Below are 19,385 nucleotides of genomic sequence, written 5' to 3'. Positions count from 1 at the left end.
CAAAGGAATGAGGCAGGTGTCCTTCAGAGGCAGAAGCATTGTATGGGCTCCTTTTCCCTATGGAGTAGTCCAGGATCAGCACAAGGATGTGGCATGCACTCACAGCCCTGCTGTGAAGTCCTCCTGTTCCATCCCTGTGCTGCTGTGCAGCAGGAGGACTGGGTGCCCATGTCCTACACCAGGGCTTGACACTCCGCATCCTCCAGCTTTCTGCATGCCATGTTGTAGCACCTATGAAGTGTGAGATGGTGAAATGTGGAGGTGACCTTGATTTGCCAGGAGTGAGAAGAAAGCAAGCAGGCACAGGAGATTTGGTAAGCTTCAGCAATTACAGCTGACCTGCAGGTTTCCATTTATTTATTTATTTATTTATTTTTAAATGACATATTGTTTAGAAACCTCTGTTTTCCCTCTTAAAGTTTCATTGGGAAAATTGAAGGATACGCAAGACATGAAATTGAATGAATACGCATGTAATTGTTTCTTTTTCTTTTAATTTCATGGAGCCTTAGATCTTAAATTTCAGTCACAGGGATTAGAGCCATGAATCTGAACAATAAGTTTACTTAGTACACAGAAGATTACTTTTTAAGCCCATTATTTTACAAAGAACTTCTGTGGAACTGAAGTATGCTACATCAGCCTAAATATTCTCCCCTCTCACTTTTCTCAACAATGTGTACATTACTCTGTCAGCCTATAGCCCCATTTGCTGAGTAATTCAAGTATAGGAAAAAAGAAAAAAACACAGAGGAAGAAAGCAATTCATAGTTGAAACATGTGTTAGTTTCACCCAATGAACAGTTTCTACAGAATAGGTTCTGCATCTGAAATTAGAATTGGTGCAAGAGCTGGCACCATATTGCTGGGGTTTCACCAGGTAAACAACTCTTAATCCCTCCTGGGACAACAGCTGATGAATATGAAGCACATGGATGTTTACTTAAACTATCAAGTGTTGGTAATGCTTAATCTGCAGACGTTTAAGGATCAAATACTTAAGCTAAAGACACCTTATACAAGTATGTGCTTGGAATTTGTGCTAGTTAGAGATCCTTTATCTCAGTGCAAAGAATGAAGATGTCTGTCTAGAGATAAGTGTGGCTGGCTGGGAAGGCTGTTAGCCCAGGAGCAGCACTGCTTCAGGTGACAAGATGAGCTGAAGCTGACTTGCAAACCAGACTGCCTAAGCAACAGAAACTCAGGGAGCAAGGGTGGGACTGGAATAACTTCCATAGCAAATGGACAAAGGTATCAAGCATCATTTCTCCATGTGCAGGGGAGCTGACAACCCTAGTGGACCAACCACTATTCCAGGTACCGCAAGCAAAGGTGTTCCAAAGATATCATCTTAATATGGCCATTAATTTAATCTAACGAAGGTGGTCTCTTTTCTGTGATCTGTACAGTATGGTGCTGTATCACTGGGGGGAGCAGAAACAGTCACATTTAATTCTGAGAGAATTCCTCAGATTTTTGTAGGAAAGAAATGCAGATAAAAGCTCAGCTGATCAGTAAAGGGTCTTTGCACATGGAGCAGAAAACGTTGGCCATGTACTGCTATTAGCTGCCCCCAACCACTTCCAGCATTCGCTCCACAAAATCAGCGAGAACGAAATGCCAGAGTGTCTGCCCATCCTTGCAGCTGCACAGCCACTGTGAATGCACAGCAGTTATTACTGAGCCTGAATTATGTCAGGCCAAGTAGCAAACTGGAGCCTGAAAGCACATCCACCTCTGGTCCTCCTCTTTCAACCTGTGCACCCAACAAACTTATCACTCTCCAGCAGGAACGCCCCTGCATGGCATGCTGGAAAATGAATGAGAGCAGCTGCTCTGCACCTGGGACTGAAATCTTGGCAGATCTCATGTGTTGTTTAATAATTTTGCATAGATCAACAGTTTCTGAATAGTGCACACTTCATTCAGTACTGCAGGTTTTTAAATTCTCATTGTACATTTATGGATCATTGCACCTTTTCTAAGCCACAGCAATTGTCTCTATTGTTAAACCAAAATGTTAATGTCTTCCATGCTGTCCTTCCCTCTAGTTCAGTGCATTTCAATGGGGGTTAAAAGGTAAAAGTACTCTAAAACTTCAAATTGGCACTGACATCATGAGAAGCTGCACCTAGTTCCATCTCCCTCCTCCTGTCTTTCCTCATCAATAAGCAGTGGCATCTAGAGAGAAATGAAGCTTCTTCAATAAAACAACAGAGTGTCACTAGTTCTATTGTGGTAATTGCTGCTGAACTTGTATTGAAGTGGTCTCATGTTGTCCATGTGCAGCCGTGTAGCTGCTAATCCCCTCCAGAAGCCTATGGCACAGACCATCACATTTCTGTGGTCTGTCGCACATGCAGCACTTCAATTTGTCATGCAGTTTTCCAAACCTTTGGTTCCCTGGACAAAGGATCTTCCTTTCACTCTAGCTTCCAGCTCCTCATCGTTACACTTCAGACCAGAGCATGGATGTTATTGTCTGTGGCTGACAACTGAAGATGTAGAACGTGGGAAATCTTTCAGGCCCATCTTGACCAGTGGAAGCTGGTAGATGGGAGATACTTTCGTCGTAATGATATCTCTAAGTATAGCTATTGGAGCGCACTGAATCATGCTGTTTGTGTATTGTTTATATATGACATTATTACTCACTGCTGAGATGAAAAGCAAACATATACCGCATTGGGGAATACTTGATTTCAACTCTTGCTATTGTTTCTAAGTAGGAAACAAACTTCAGAACATATCTCTAGGGATTCTCATGGCCAACACTTGTATCTGAAACTAAGGCAGCTATTCCAGAGAATAGTACTTGGAGAACTGATTTGCCAATAAGAAAAATTAATGTGAAGAGTCTGGTTCAAAAAAATGAGACACTTCCAGGACCACTCTGTGCGTGTCTAAAATTAAAAGGGAATCAAACTTCTGTTTTCATTCGTTTCAATTTCAGCACCACATCATTTGTCTCCCTTTGCTCTTAGTCTACCATTTGCTTCCAATTGCTTGGAGACAAAATAGCTGTAGACCCCACTGCACATCGTCAGCTGGGGCACAGGGAAGCAGAACTATTTCCAGAATTAACTGCATAGAGAAATGTCTGTGTAGAAGAGGTTGAATGGCATGCTTTGTCAGAAGCCTAGCAGTGGATCCAATGCTTTGTTAACACAGTGGAAAAACTTTTTTTTTTTTTTTTTAACTCTGTGTTAATTGATGTGTCATGACATAACATACAACTGCGGCCAAAATAGGAAGGCTGACATTTTTCTAGGCTGACTACTATCAAGCAAAACTCTGAATTTAAATAAAGACAGCTTTTCTGAGCTGAAATGACCTGCGAGCTGAGGATAAGTGCAAGATTTCAGTCAAAACCTTGATGGACAACTGTAAAAATTAACCACGCAGAGAGCTTATTTGTTTTCCTGTCAGTTCCCATTCCCTCTGTTTCATGTGTTCCCCCAAAGAGTGTGTAAACCTGCGCTGACCTGAACATGGAACACTTTCCCAATTACTCTTTGGATTGCCAGTGCTTGATGGGGCCCAAACGAGGCGGCTGTGGCAGTGCAGGGCAAACAGTGCTTCCCACAATTACTTGTGGGGATTGGAGCCAACCACCTGCTTCAAAGCCTGCAGAGGTTAATTGCATCCCTCTGTCTCCTGACCTGCACGTGGAGCAGATAGCCAGCCGTCCTCCTGCCCGGTGCAAGCTGCTGCACGTAGCATTTGCTGGTTGAGTCTGGCAGCTGACAGCGGGTAGTGACAGACTGTTTGACAAAGGCTCTGTGCATTTTAGATCAGAGGAGCGCAGTTTCAAGTTCTAGCCATCCCTTTTCTTCACTGTGTGGTGCTTGCAGAAGATCAAGCCTTTGCCACTTGGTTCCCTCAGCAGTAACCTGTGTGCCAGCCACCTCCTGTGGGACTGCCCCCAGCCCCAGGGACCCACTATCTTCCAGCAGCACCACACTCACATGGGAGGAAGCCAAGAGAAACCTTTGCTTTAGCCCTTAGCCTCCTGAAGGTGGACTAACCTGGATTCAACTGCTGTTGTGGTTTTGCACCCTTATTTGCACAATCCAACAGGGTTTTCTTTTAATTCTTAGATCAGGTTGCAGCAAAGCCATGTAGAAACAAACTCCAGATAGGAACTGAAACAACAACCAGAACTCTCTGCAAGTTGTCTTACCAAGGCTGGATTATTTTCTACGAGGTGCACTGAAGTGAAACATGATATTGAAAGTCTGTATGAGGGCATCAGATGCACTTCTACAGCAGTTAAATGTACAGATTCATACTTACCTCTTGGTCAGTATCTATGTGAGTGGATGACTCTGTTTGGATGTAATCTGTGAAATGTGTAAGCCAAGCTTGATGGTATTTTTTACAGCTACAATTAAAGTCCATCTTTCTGTTCCCTAGGTCAGTGCCTTGCTTGCCTGCTGACAAAAATCCAAGGAAATACAAGGACTTTTAAAGACAGTACAAAGAGTAATCTAAGATATTAGCCATTGTCTTGTCAGGTATTAGTTATTCCCTTGATCAGGCCTTGATGTTTATCCTTCCCTTGTTGAGTTTTCTTAATTATTTCTGTCTTAATTCTTAGAAAACTCCCTAGATGTGGGCTTTATGATTTAGAATCTCAACTGCTCATTCAATTAATGGGCTTGATTAATGTGCTTAAACTTCCCAGAGACACTTGTGACACATTATGAGGGGGAAACAAGGATTCTGAGTATGCTCCATCTCATTTGTGATACTCCTGAGACTGGAATCCATTAGAAGCTCTTTTATCAGATAGCTAGAGTTTATTTCTCATATTTAAATTTCATTTAAAAAAAAATATTGCATTTATTCAGCATTGGTGGAGGATTATTCTCTCTGAAAGAGTGATTTGGTTCCTGTGCTCCTTTCCTTGTAACTTGGTTTACTTGCTTTGCAAAAAAAAAGATTGTAGTTTCAGTATATTGATTAGAATCTGACAAGCTGACATGAAAATGGCGTAAGTGGAGGTGCAGCTCTTTCACTTTATGTATGAGTATCGTGTATGGAGGGAAAACCATGACACTGAGCTTTCCTAACAAGGCTCTAAGATATCATTGCAACTGGAATCTAACCCCTGGCTCAGCCAACATCCCTTCATATCTTTCCCTACTTACACAGGGCACAGTGCTGGTGGTAGGTAGGTGGTTGTACTATAGATGACCTGAGAGGTCTTTTCCAACCTTAATGATTCTGTATCAGAGCCTCAGTACACTGCAACACAGAACAGTCCTGACGAGAGAACAGAGCCCATTGCAGTGACAGAACAACCTTGCATGAGCCCTGGCTTTAAAAGATTAAAGTGGATGCTGTTGGAAGTGGTATCCTCTCTTGCTTCAAAGCAGAGTGCAGTCCTGTAATGCATACATGAACACAGGCGTGTGTATATAAATGAATATATATAAACTCGAAATGTTAGTCTAAATGAATGCATGGTCTAAAAGTGTGTATACACACACACACACACAAAAATATAAAAACCATGCCTTATCAAGAAGTTCCACCCTTCCTGGATGCAAGTCAAATGCACTGCTATGCCAGATTCCTTATATAATGATTTCATATAATGACACACAGGAACTATGAATACATTTTGCTAAAACAATTACAGAGAAGTTCTAAAAATTAATGCTTCTGCTGCACTTCTGCTCACGAGCCATACGGGGAGCTTCTGTCTTTCAGTATTACAGTGCTCAAGGAAAAAGAAAAGGATTCTATTTTATGGTTCTGAGTCAGTCTTTTTCTTACTAACATATGGCCCCATTTTTCCAGGTTCTTTAAGCAAGTTGTAAACATAAAGTTTGATGCATATGGAGTTTGATTCATGAAGAGTTTAATTTGCCTAGTATAAAAGATTCACGTAGCTTATATAACATCATTAAATTATTTTTGTAGTTTGAGTAGGCTCCATTGAGGAAGGCAGAACTGTTTCCCTGGCGTCCATTTATCACTGTTTGCTACTAATTAGAAAACTGAAAATACAATATGCATGATTCGCATTATCTGCGTTGCCTTTGGACTGATGTATTGTTCCTTGTGCTTCTTCAGGAACTTTGATTCATTTCTCAATTAATCTTTTTTTTTTTTTAAAAAAGGTTTCTGACAGCTGTGACTCCATCTTCGTTAATGGCAAGGAAATGAAAAGCAAAGTGGATACTATTGTTAACTTCACTTATGAGCATTTTACCACCCAATTAGAAGTGACGGTCTGGGTTCCGCGGCTGCCGCTGCAGATAGAGATCTCTGATACAGAGCTCAGCCAGATCAAAGGCTGGAGGATACCTGTCACCTCCAATAAAAGGTACGTTTACAGCATTAGCACCATCCAGTTGAAGTTTTAAAACACTTCAAATTTTTAGAGTGTTTCTCAGAATCAAAACTCTCCTGTTTGAAATGAGATCTGTACTCTGCCGTAGCCTTCATTACAGTGCCCGACAATGCTATGAGTAGGCTGCATTTTATCCTGACCTACATAGTTTAAAAGTCAGTGGCTTTGCTTGGAGCAGTAATCAATTGCATGCAATCTCAGGAAATTGTATCAGCAACTCCAGTGTACAAATCTGACAAAAAGAACCAGGACCTCTTGCAACTCCATATACAAAAGTTTTTGTGTGAGTGATGTTCAGCACTACCAGCGCTGATTTCTGTGTATGTGGCTGACTAAAAGGAGGCAAGGGATGAGTCAGGCATTGGGTCACTGAGCACACACAGCACTTAGAAGTCACACAAGTCCAAGTCATCCTCTGCTCTGCAGGACTCAGCCTGGGCACAGACCTTACACCAGAAACCAAAGGGCACCACACAGATGCAGAGGACACGCACATCTCAGTGATGTGGCATATGGAAAGTCATTCATCATGAACTCAGCAGTCTAGACATAGATTTAGAGAGTGAAATTTGAGCCTTGGAAAAGAAAATGCAGATATTTTGAGGCTGTTCAGTTTTAAGAACAGTTCAGAGTTTCAGATTTTGCTTTCCTGTACTTAATGGCGCTGGTTTCACCACTGTGTTGGGAGTCTGCTGTTCAGCTCATTACTGTGTAGAATGAGGTATAATTTAATGCAAAATGCTTAAATTTTAGAAAAATTCAGAAGCTTTGAAGCCTGGGCCTTCTAAATATTGGCATTTGTCATACAGAGACAGAATTCTGAATATGTACAGCTTCACTACAGAAAAGTCTATGCTGGAGCCTAAGCTGAAAACACATGCTTTGAGAGTTCATTTTGTCCTTTTGTGTTTGACATCAGGGTAACTTTGGAAACCTTGTGTCCTATTACACAAAATTTTGAATGGGACATTGCATTTTCAATTGCCTCTTAATGTTTTTCTTCTTCAAAAACAGGAGCTCTGGTTTCTTTTAACATGATTGAATGTAGACAAGATTCTCTTTCTGTTCTCCACTTGACCTTGTCAGCCCCACATCCATTACTGTAATGCAGTGTACAGCTCCCCCAGCAAACTCAGCTACTAGCTTCTTATTTTTCCATATCATAACTTGAATGATTATTCAACCTCTGTACTCCAGACTTGGGTGAAGCACAACTTAACAGATGTGAATCAGGCAAAAACAAACAAACAAGAACTATGCTCCTATAGGAGACTATAGTCTTTCAAATAGATTCTACCAGGACACACACCTGATGGAAAACAACAACAAAAATAAACACACATGGATTCTGAGCTATGTTCTCTTATCCTTCCCTACTGAAAATACCTGTTCTCATAGTATAATCATTTGTACTAATTGTTAGATTAATAGCTTTCAGGAATGCTACTATATTGGCAGATTTTGGGAGAAGCTGAAAAATAGTAGAGGGGAACAAAACATGACGCCAAATCACATTTATAATACAATGGAAAAGCATTTCTGGCTGCAGTAACGTGAGTGCTGAACACTGTGGCAGTTGTCACTAAAGCACTTGGTTTGTCCAAGAGAACATCTTAGCCCAGACACAGCAGTGCAGGAGAACTAACACTCTATGGGAGCATAAAACTCAGGTAATCATACAGAAAATGTACAAGAAACTCAAGTAATGAGATCAGAAGGAGGCTGCCATACCTCTTGGCTACGTAGACATTTTTTCCAGCCGTAACAGAAGGATTCACAATGAGGAGATGCCACAGAAGAAGTCCTTACATTTGCTCCAGTGATAAAGGCAAAGTTGATGTTCATGGAATGAAGAGATGTGCTAGGTGTTGAACGAACACACAACAGCTGCTTAAAGTCTCACTTAACTTACCTCCTGCATGCAACGTGCCTGGTATTGTAACACCTCCTTAGGCATGACCCCTACCAGAGCCAGTGGGGATGTCACTGAGTAAATGGCTGCAGGATTCAGCTGTTGGTGTTTATTATAGGAGCAAACTTCCAGCGGAAAGCTCAGTGAGTTAGACATTCAACTGTGGTTAACAGTCGTGGACATTCTGACTTTAAATCCATTATACAGAGTGCTGGAAATTTACCCCCTGGTGTCTACTTCTGATTTATTTGGCCGGATGAAATAAAGACATGGTCTGAGAGCCTGCTCTGTTTGCAAGCTGGCAAGCCGTGGAAGTGTGCTGCTGCTCACATTGCATCCGAACTGCTGGCATGGCTCTGGCATGCATTTGCTGTCAAGGGTAGGAACTTTCTTGTACCATCCCCCAGAACTGCAGCTGGTAGTTTATGACATTGTGTGTCAGCAATCCATGCACTTATGAGCCTGAGGAAATGTACCCCTTGTTTTGTGGGATGTTCATTTGTTTTCTTTTATAACTTCGTGGGAATATGATAAATTGACAAGCAACTCAGGACTAGCATTAGTTTTCTCAGTCTGATATTTACTTTGTGCCTAAGGTTTTTACATTTCTTTTATTTTTAGATTTGGATGGCTTTTACCTGAGATTTAATGGCTTTTGTTATTTTTTGGATTTTTCCCTTTGATTTTTAACCTACTTTGTTCCTCCATCTCTTTCATAAGTGCTTTCTTTCCTAATGCTCTGAGCAAGGGGAGGAAGAGCAAATGTAAGTGAGCTATGTGGTTGTGGTGAATGGTCCTTGAGCCAGCACGTGTTCACAGAAACACTCCTGCTGGTAATGGGCTGTAGAAAATCTCACAGTTGTAGCAAACAGAAGGTGTATGTTTAAATTAAAGTCAAATACTGAAGTGGAGAAGAGGTCCAGCCAGACTCTGCCAGCCCAACAAGGACATTTACTTTGATTCCTCATGCATCTGAAAAATAATTATCCTCTTCCTGAAGCTCCTGCACTAGTTCTATGCCCAATATATTTATATCTGATGAATGGCTTCAACTTGCATTATTAGGAACTGCATGGCTAAAGCCTCACAGAACAAGCTGGAAATTTAATTTAAGTACATATTTGGAACTGGAATAGCACTTTGTTTTTGTGAGGCTCCCAGGGAAACAGACATCACACAGCAGGACTCCAACATATGCTTCAGTGTCAGGCACATGGTTTGTTGGACTTGTACCAGCATCTGGTCACTGAGCAGTAGCTAATAAAGCCTTTACCTAAATCATGGTGACTGGAACCTTCATGTCACATAAACCTCTACGACCTACTAAAGCCAGGTATGGTATTGCTTGCAAATGGCACTCTGTTGAACACATGGATAATGTGGTGGTAAGTCTGCATCAGTCCTGTCTTGTACTGGAGACGAATACAGGAAAGTTAGCTGGAATTAAACAAAGGGAAAATAAGAATTGCTTAACTAGACCTCTTTGTGGGCACTGTCACCTGGAAATGAAGCCATCCTTTTAACATGAATCAAGTGAAACTGGATTCAAACCACATCACTTGTGAATAATAACTTCCGCACAAAGCTTCACACACTGTAAATTCACACCTTCTGTTAACTGAGTTTAAAGCCCTATGGAGATAAGGCCGCGGAGAGTTTTGTTCACAGGCAGGCTGCATTTCCAAGATCTGCAAAGGTATCAGTCAGATTGGTTTTTTTCTTGAGCTGTGAGTGGAGCTAGGTACACCTTCTGCAGCTTCCACTAAATCAGCTTCTGGTGGCTGGAGTTTTGCATTGTGTTGAAATAGATTTCTTTTCAGCTGGGGGTGTTGCACATGCTTTTTAAATACGTGACTCTTCTCGTAGGGTATTTCAAATTCAAAACCAGCGAAACCAATCTCGTCGGGGTTTTTTAAACAGAGAATTAGCATCTGGCCCAAGAACTTGATGCCTGGTTTGAGAGTGGTGCAAATTAAAAGGGACATACTTAAACTGCTTGAAGGCTGTGTTTGTAACATGAAGTTGATGGATCACTGACAAGACCAGTGCTAGCAGGCACCCTCACAACAGGGCTGCTGTTTTAACTCAGCAATCTGGCAAAGGCTTTCCTGTGTGAAATGTAAATGAAATGTAATTCTGGCAACCTTGCTTCGCTCCAGAAAATTAAAAGTAATAATACTAAAAAAAAAAATCTCCCAAGCAAAGTTGAAAAAGCAGCAAGGAATTGGGTAATAAGGATTCTGAGCAAGTTCCAGAGCTAACCTGAGAGATGACCAAGGGGTAAGAAAAGCAAAATATGCAGCAATAGCTCATATTCATGAGGACATGTCTTGAAAAGAAAATGAGCTCACTGCTTGAGGAGGGAAGGATTTTAATCCTACTGAAAACACTGGAACAAGAAATTTAAGACTCTAAAGGGAACTATGCAATTCAGTAGATTTCAAACATTTTGTTGGGTCCGTGGAGACAGAACACTGAAATGCTCTTATAAACTGAATAGGGGATTTGTGGCTTTGAAGTGGAAATGGATATCATTTATTTAAAAAAAAAAAAAAAAGAGAGAGAGAATTTGAGTTGGTACCTGGTAAAGCAGAGTTGAAAAGCGTGTACTGAAAATTCAAACACCTCTATTTTTCCTTTGCACTGACATAGGAAAGCATCTTGCCCAGTCTATGACTTAAGGATGTTCTTCCAATGATCCACATTTGCATTCAGTAGAAACCACATAATTCTAAGGAGAAATGTACAGATATCAACAGCTATAAATATTTCTGTAGGGGAAACAGAGCCCTTACCTTTTTCTACTTAAATAACACATGGAAATACATGGGCTCGAATCATCTTTTGGTAGCACTGACTGCCCAGATAATCCAAAGCCTCATAACCCAGCAGTAGTGATCCCCATCTGCCCTTTCACCGCACTCCTTAACTCCTGCTCGTGCTGCCCACAGCACACATTCCTGAGCTGCACCAGGCTGAGGCCAAAAAAACATCTCTTGCTCAAAGTTGCCTGGAATGTGTTTCCTCTTAAAGAGTGTAGTAGTCTCAAGCTTTAGACAGTGAAATTAAAAATAAATCAACACCCAAAAAAAAAAAAAAGTGAATAACAGTAACACATTGGATCTGACTGAGCAAAACATCTGGTAGTGTAAAGGTAAAGGGAAAACAGCAGTGGAATAAAAATGAGTCATTGTGGCTGTTGAACATGTGAACAGATCTCTCCACATCACAGAATACTGGTTCTATGATGCCTTTTCCCATAAGAAAATTGGTTTCCAGTGATTCTGCAGCTTTTTTCCCCCAAATTTGGCAAGTACTTCTCACCTGATTAACTCCTGCACATTCTGCAGTTCTGCTCAGGTGCTAACAGTACTGTTAAAAAACCAGCAGGGTAAAAGCTCCACATCTTGGGGCTTGATTTTCCCCAAGCCTGTGATTATTCAGAGCTGTGTTCAGATTTAGATGAGCTAGAGAGCATTAGAATACAGGAATAATTTGGAAGTGGAAACCTTAAGGAGTTTATGAACTCTTTTACAGCATTATAAAGCCAAAAGATGTCCAGATAGGTCAGGAAAACTCTTGTCAACATCCCTTCAAGTGCAGCCTCTGTGGCTGTTCTGCTGACTAGTTGTGTCAGCTCATGGTCCAGGTTGAATCTCCAGCTCAGAAAGGGAGAAGAGCTGAAAATTTCCCTTGGCAACTCAGCTGGTCTTTCTTCATATAATGTAAATCCTATCTTAAGATCATTTTTTGTCATAAAAATTCAGCGGTGCTTCATTCAGTGACTAATGATGGACACTGCTGTTTTACACACACAAATCCAAAAGGGCTGTACCAAGTACCACTTACTTCAGGCTGAATACATACATATATTCACCTAACAAATGATGCATTGAGAATATATTTCCAGTGAATGAGATTCTGTAACACCAGGACTTTATAGTATTTTGAAGAGCACAAGGGCTTTTCTTAGATACATTTTCAGCTAACAGTTTGCCAACTTTGTCATAAAACAATTTATAACAAAAGCAATTCTGTTTTATAATAGTTTTTCATAGCTAGTATTTCAAAAAGGAAGATAAAGGACCACAGTAAACACAAAACTACTTCCCAAAATACTGTAAAAAATAAGAGGCTTACCCAGTATTTCACACCCTTGCTATAAAGTCACTTCAGCCTCAATAAATGAGCAAAGGAGGAAGGCAGAATATTTCTGAACGATAAATTCTACAGCGTGAAGGCATAACGAGTAAAAATTTGACCACCTAGAACTTAATGCCTGACTTGCAAGAGATAAGAAAATCCGTGTGTTTGCCCCAAGGAATAAATAACAACAAAAACAATAACAAAGAATTTATGGGAAACCAGGTTTTAAACTAGAGAAAATTGTGAGATGTGACCAACCCTAATACCAGGTACCAATGTACAAATCACTGAGATGCCTGATAAAAAGCTTATGCAAAACTGTGGTATTGCTACAGGTTATATTTTGCATGGGGGACAAGGCAGAACACAGTAATGGAAGTGTACCTACTGCTATACCTATTCCTAAGGGCGAGTTTCACCACTCTGGGATGGTGTTTGCAGAGCATCATAATGGATAGAATCACAATTTAAGTGCCTAACTTGGGCTTATTGAAGCTCTTTGTGATCATTACATGACTACATGCGTGAACTCTATGGGGTTCTCAAACACAGTGGGATAAGGTGGGGCAGCGTTACATAAGCAGGGAATTCAGATTGTGCTGAAATATTTTGGAGGAGATAAGCAAAGCGATACAAACATTATGGGCAAAGGTGGAGGAAGGGATGCTAAAACTTCTTTTCCCACCCCTGCTGAGCTGCAACAGGGGTTTGTTCCCAAACTGCCCTCTCGTGAACCTTTCCTGCTGCTTTCCTTAGCCCTCTGCAGGATTCAGCTGCCAAAGTTGTAAGGAGAGCAAGTGGTGGATCCACTAGAATCTCAGCCACGGCAGCTACATTTGCAAGTTACTGGGTAGTCCCTACTCTAATAAAGAATTGACTAACAGATGTGATGTCAGCTTTTACATTTTACAGCACAAAAATCTGTAGAAGTGTAACCCTCAGATGTCATGTTCTTCCAAAATCTGGTTCTCTGTTTCTTAAGGAGCAACAGATGTTGCTAATCTTAATCTAATTGAAAATGTGCAAACAAAGCTCTGCGGTGTTGTATGGAGATCGTGGCAATTCAGTAAACATAAATATGTTTACAGGCCTACCCGTGACAGTGAGGATGAAGAAGATGATGAGAAAAAAGGAAGAGGTTGCACTCTTCAGTATCAGCATGCCATGGTGCGAGTCCTCACACAGTTTGTAGCCGAATCCTCTGAGTTTGGAGGCTACCTGACCTATATGCTAGGCTCTGAGTGGCAGTTTGACATCACTGACCTTGTGACTGATTTCATGAAGGTGGAGGATCCCAGGATTGCTAAGCTTCAAGATGGCCGAGTTCTGGTGGGTCGGGAGCATGGCATCACCACAGTCCAGGTACAGCCTAAGATGTCACTGCAGCTTCAGTAGAAGCCTAAAAGGAAGTTGGAAATGGTTTTCATTTTTGCTGTTTGTTGCTTCCATACAATACCTTTAGGTGAAACTTAGGAAGGGATGTATTCACATTATCAGGACTAAGTGGGATTATCTGAACAATGAAGGTTACATGATCCATATAACAAGCTCCTTTTTAAAGTGAGACCTTAAGAACCTACAGGTCAGGATGTTTTACCTAAGATCTACCTGCATACTTACTTGCTTAGAAGTCCTTGAAGAAGTAGTCCCTTAACACTCACGAAATGAAACACAAAAAATGGACACAAAACAACAATCTTCAGAAGTCTTTTCAGAGCGTTCATGCTTACCTATCCATATTCAGATTTCTATATCAAAATAAAGAAATAGGAGCACTGAGGATAAATTATAAGCACTCATAATTTTTAAATCATGCTAAACTCCCTTAGTAGTCAACACACAGAAACAGAGCTCAGTTCCTGTCGACCTAAAACAAACAGCACAGAGAAGGCAAGGGATTTCTGCTCTTGAAGTACTTCTTTTTCCCCAGTGACTACAACAGTGCAGAAGGCAGCTAGCTCAGATGCAGGCATTTATAACGTAGATATCTGTTATGTTAGATGACTTACATGTCAAATATTTGGGGCTCGATCTAGCTGACTGTAATCAATTGAAAGATGATTTATCTCCTTCTGAGTACCTCAGAAACAAGGTCTTAGAGCAAACTGACAGACTGTTTTGGCACAGGAAGATGAAGATGGGCACCCAGTGGGATTTTTCGATACGTTTTGCAAATCTCTCATCTCATTGAGGTCCTCAGTTCTCACAGAGTCACCAGGGCAAGTTCCTATTGTCCAGCCTTGTGCACTAATCCTTAGTGAGTTTCAGCATTAACTGGTATCCCACACAGTATCTTGTGCTATACTGTATTCATTGGAAATGTTATGGACCATACAAAAATTACTTTTTTTTTGTTAAACAAATTCATTTAATTTAGACCATACTCTGTAGTTGAAATGAGGCTGCCATTTTTGTAGCGTTAGGATGTTTTATTAAATTATTTTTGTAAATACAGTGGTTTAGTGGTAAATAAATCTAATCTCCCAGGGGAAACATGGATTATAGTTTATACACAAATGTGACAAACCTGAGATTAAACAAAGTGTTATGCTGATTGGACTAACCATGTTTTCTGACGCAGTTGCTGTTTCACGCGTGGCATTTCTTTTCTCTTTCAAGGTTCTGTCACCTCTTTCTGATTCCATCCTGGCAGAGAAGACAGTGATAGTTCTAGATGACCGTGTAACTATTACAGATCTAGGAGTACAACTAGTTTCAGGCTTATCCCTCTCCTTACAAATCAGCAAAGGAAATAAGAGAGCTATTGTGTCCACCACCTCTGCATATGATATCCTTCACACACCAAAACAGGTATGATCAAAAACAGCATACAGAAATGATTGGTTTGTTTACAGTGTTTTGTCAGAATGTAGGGGAAGGCTATTTGCTCTAAATTTGGATTGCACGTATAACTGCACTGCTTTCCATGAGCTCATACAAGCTAAAGGCTCTTCAGCTTAGTAGCAATTTCTACAGGTGCAAACATTCATACAGCACGATCATTAAGTTCTTCACATCTAGAAGGCCAACCTGCACAGCACAAAGAAAGCAATGGCTGTGTATGTGCACGTGTAATGCTGTAGGAAGCAATTAGGAGCCATTCAAGACACTTTTTCCTACAGGAAAACATGGCTCAGCTCTGTTATCAGAAATTGATATAGTGCCTTGATAGACTTTATGTCTAAGTCAGCTCAGCCAAAGCAACTTGTGGCTGTGCACACAGAAGTTTTCATGGTTTCCACGCTGAAATTTGATGGGTTAAAACATGTAATCTGAGAAATTAAACAATTTTGGGCGAGGCCACAGAATGGAGTATTTTTCACTGTATTTATATAGAATTGATACTCTATAGAAGTCGAAAAAGTGTAACTATTGTTTTCAGACCAGCGATGTGCAGTAAGACAAATTATTTTTGTTGAAGTCTTCTGAAACATGGGGAGGATTGCAATGTTTCTTGTAGTTTCCATAAAGAACTGCAATCACTTTTGTGTATTTCACGTAGTTGTGTATATTTGGAAGCATGACAGAACCACACTGAGATATTTTCTTAACCTACTTTGTTTCAGTGGGCTGAGTGGGATCACCATTCCAGTCTGTAACAGCTCCACATGTTGTACTAAATATAGCATTGGAACTGCAGCATTACAGAGATTTCCCATTATAAGGCACTTGCAAAATTAATTAACCAGGACTTTGAAAATACAATTATTTTCCTAGAGGAGCTTTGTTATTCCACGAAGGAGCCTTGCTTAAGACTTAAAGAGTTTTATTTTATTTTTGTAACTTTTTTAGAAGTTAGACAGTTAGTCTGACAGTTCCTAAAGGTGAGATAAACACCTCGTGGCCTAGAGAACACAAAATTGCAGGAGGAGAATGAGAAGCAGAGCAGGACATTGTCATTTTCTCTTTGAAAAACAAGATAAACCAAATCCAAATGGTGTATTTGTTTTGTTAATGTCATACAAACAACTGAGCACTGCCTGTGTACTCACTCACATCTTTTTTCTAATCCTCTTTTCCCTGCAGGAAGCCATAGTGAGTGCTTGGATTTTGTTCAGCGATGGGTCAGTGACACCATTAGATATTTATGACTCCAAGGATTTCTCGATCACCATCACTTCACTGGATGAGATGGTAGTATCTGTACACCAGAATCTTCAGTCAAAATGGCCCGGGGTAGTGGCAGAAGGGGATGGTCAAGGACCTCTGATTAAAATTGAAATGGTCATCAGTGAACCTTGTCAGAAGACAAAGAGAAAGAGCATTCTGGCTGTTGGAAAGGGAAGTGTCAAAGTGAAGTTTGGTCAGAAAGATTCTGATCAAAAAGAAAGTACCAATGACATTGATGATACAGATAAAGATTTTAAAAGCCATGCAAGCAATTCAATAGAAAAAAACACGGAACAAGAGAGGACAGCACAAGAATGGTCCAAAAATGGAGTCCTTAGTAATCATGAGGACAATGCAAACAAAAGCACAACTTTCATATCTCCCATTGATCAGGAATCCCTGGAGGATGACCAGCTCCAAAATAACCCAACTGCCTTCACAGGTTTCCCTGCCCAAGTAGAAATACCAGGAGAAAACAATCCCAGTGATCTCACATTGACTTCAAGAGGATTAACAGATTTGGAGATAGGCATGTATGCCCTGCTGTGTGTTTTCTGCTTAGCAATCTTGGTCTTTTTGATTAACTGCGTGGCATTTGCTTGGAAATACAGGCATAAAAGGTTTGCTGTGAGCGAGCAAGGCAACATCCCCCATTCCCATGATTGGGTCTGGCTTGGAAACGAGGTCGAACTGCTGGAGAACCCAGTTGACATTTCACTCCCATCAGAGGAGTGCACTACCATGATTGACAGAGGAATGCAGTTTGAAGAAAGCAACTTTCTCCTTAATGGGAGTTCTCAGAAGACTCTTCATAATCATATCCTCAGATCTTCTGAGTACCTTTGTGAAAAAGAAGTTAAAAGTGAACCTATAAATCCTTCTGGGCCAAAGCAGAAGCGAGTGAAGTTCACTTCCTATACAACAATACTGCCGGAGGATGGAGGCCCCTACACCAACTCAATTCTATTTGACAGTGATGATAATATTAAATGGGTATGCCAAGATATGAGTCTTGGTGACTCCAAGGAACTTAGGGACTATATGGAAAGACTGCAAGACAATATGTAAAACTACTTTCTTATGTTTGTAATCACCTTTATGCCTTCTGTTTATGGATGGTGGAGCAGTCAGTCCAGTCAGCAATAGGAACAAGACAGTCCAACCTTGGAGTTACTGAGATGATAATCTGGTATCACTGAGCAGGTACAGGAGGCTGGCTGAGTTAAACCTGTTTCACCACAAACCAGGATGTGCCCCTAAAGCAGCTGCCTGTAGGTGTTGGAGGTGTTACACGATGGCTGTTTTTGTATACTGCCTGGTACTAGCAAAATGCTAATACAACTACGCTCAGACTCAGAGGAGACTTCATTTGTTTGTCATCTCTCATGATAAATGGTAAACCAGAAAAGAAAGGGATCTTTGTTTGCATTGATTTTTCTAGCAGTCATTCTTTGTAAAGCACAGTGGACATTTCTTGCTTACAGCCTGAAACATGGCTTATATTAAAAGGGATATGAATGAATCTAATCTTATTGCCTACGTGCAATGCAGCCAAGTAGTCTTACTGTTTTTTACACATATAAAAAACCCCATGTGGTTAATTTCCTTTTGTATTGTTTATGAATTTTATTTGACTTAGGGAACGTTATTTCCATTGATCTTTTTTTGTTTCTGTTGTACCAAAGTGAAGTACGGTAATATTTATAATGATTTAGGTTTTCCATTCATCTGCATCAACTCCTAGAGATACCTCCTTCATCACTGATTATCTTCCTCCTTTCCATGTGAGTATATGGGTCATTAGAAACATAGAAAGGTGTTAGAACTCTTACTGGGAAAGGGTTTTATCTTACAGGGAACTGTAAATACAATAATAAACAACCCTGGAATATAAAAATCAAGGAGTAACCAACCCTGGGTTTGATTTCGTCATTGCTTACTTGAAAAGGTGACCTGCAAAGAAACAGCACATACTTCAAAGGAAAATGCAGCACCTTGGTTGGCAATACACATTCTCATCAGAAGGAAAAAGCCAAATATGGTACTGAAATGCATTGAATAGGAAGGAGATTTCCTAGCAAAGAAGCAAAGACTTGGAGTCAGTGTTACTCATTACAAATAAAGTAATACATTGATGGTAGGCTTTAGCAGGACAACAAATTACTCCTCAAACCCCTTTTAACCATCACAGACCATAAGGCTGCTACAAAGAAAACACAGGAAAAACCCACATTTGAGTCATATTTCATTAAAAAGGGAGCAGGAAAGAAAAGGGCACATTATAAAGTAATTATCTGCAGTTGTAACAAGGAATACATGCTGAATATTTAAAGCTGCCATTGCACAGACATTATGTGTGTATTTGTATGGAAGAATAACTGAAATATGTTGAAAATTACACTTAGAAAAAAGCTGAAGCTACATAATGCTAAAAAAACAAACAAACAACACACACAAAGCACAGGTTCTTCCAACGGATAAAGTCCAAACTATGACTACCTTATGTACCATTGCTAAACACTTCAAGATAAGACCTTCATTTTATAATTCAGTTCTGATATTAGAACCAGACAACCTTTACTTTAGCAAATTATGCATTTAGATCCTAATCCACCACTAGGAACATGTTTAGTATAACTACTGCAAGATACTACAATTTTGATAGTGAGACTACAAAGGAAAACATGGACACCAAGCTTATAAAAGTGATTAAAGACTTATGCTAACTGGAGATGAACTGCATCGTCAGGGAAAAGCATCTGTTATAATCCAATTTTAAGCAGATAAAGTAACAAACCACAGCGATGCCTCCATTTGATAAGGGATGCAGTTCTTGTACTTCAAGTGAAATCT

At 40.3% G+C, this 19,385-nt stretch overlaps 1 protein-coding gene across 1 annotated transcript in view; it reads left to right on the top strand.

Annotated features, from left to right (window-relative positions):
- Positions 1-18,977, top strand: part of LOC136050297 (transmembrane protein 132B-like) — a 134,773-nt gene extending 115,796 nt beyond the window's left edge. The window contains exons 5-8 of the mRNA XM_065739111.1: positions 6,132-6,337; positions 13,511-13,784; positions 15,042-15,233; positions 16,449-18,977. Coding sequence (XP_065595183.1) covers positions 6,132-6,337; positions 13,511-13,784; positions 15,042-15,233; positions 16,449-17,600 — 1,824 coding nt within the window. The 3' untranslated portion in view covers positions 17,601-18,977. The remainder of the gene's footprint in view (positions 1-6,131; positions 6,338-13,510; positions 13,785-15,041; positions 15,234-16,448) is intronic.
- Positions 18,978-19,385: the final 408 nt, after the last annotated feature.

This window comes from Cyrtonyx montezumae, unplaced genomic scaffold (assembly GCF_038088225.1).
Source record: "Cyrtonyx montezumae isolate F1298 unplaced genomic scaffold, pur_monq_1.0 scaffold_23, whole genome shotgun sequence".
In the NCBI taxonomy this organism is placed as follows: domain Eukaryota; kingdom Metazoa; phylum Chordata; class Aves; order Galliformes; family Odontophoridae; genus Cyrtonyx; species Cyrtonyx montezumae.
Note: the sequence above shows the minus strand (reverse complement) of the source record. Positions and strands in the feature narration are given on the sequence as shown.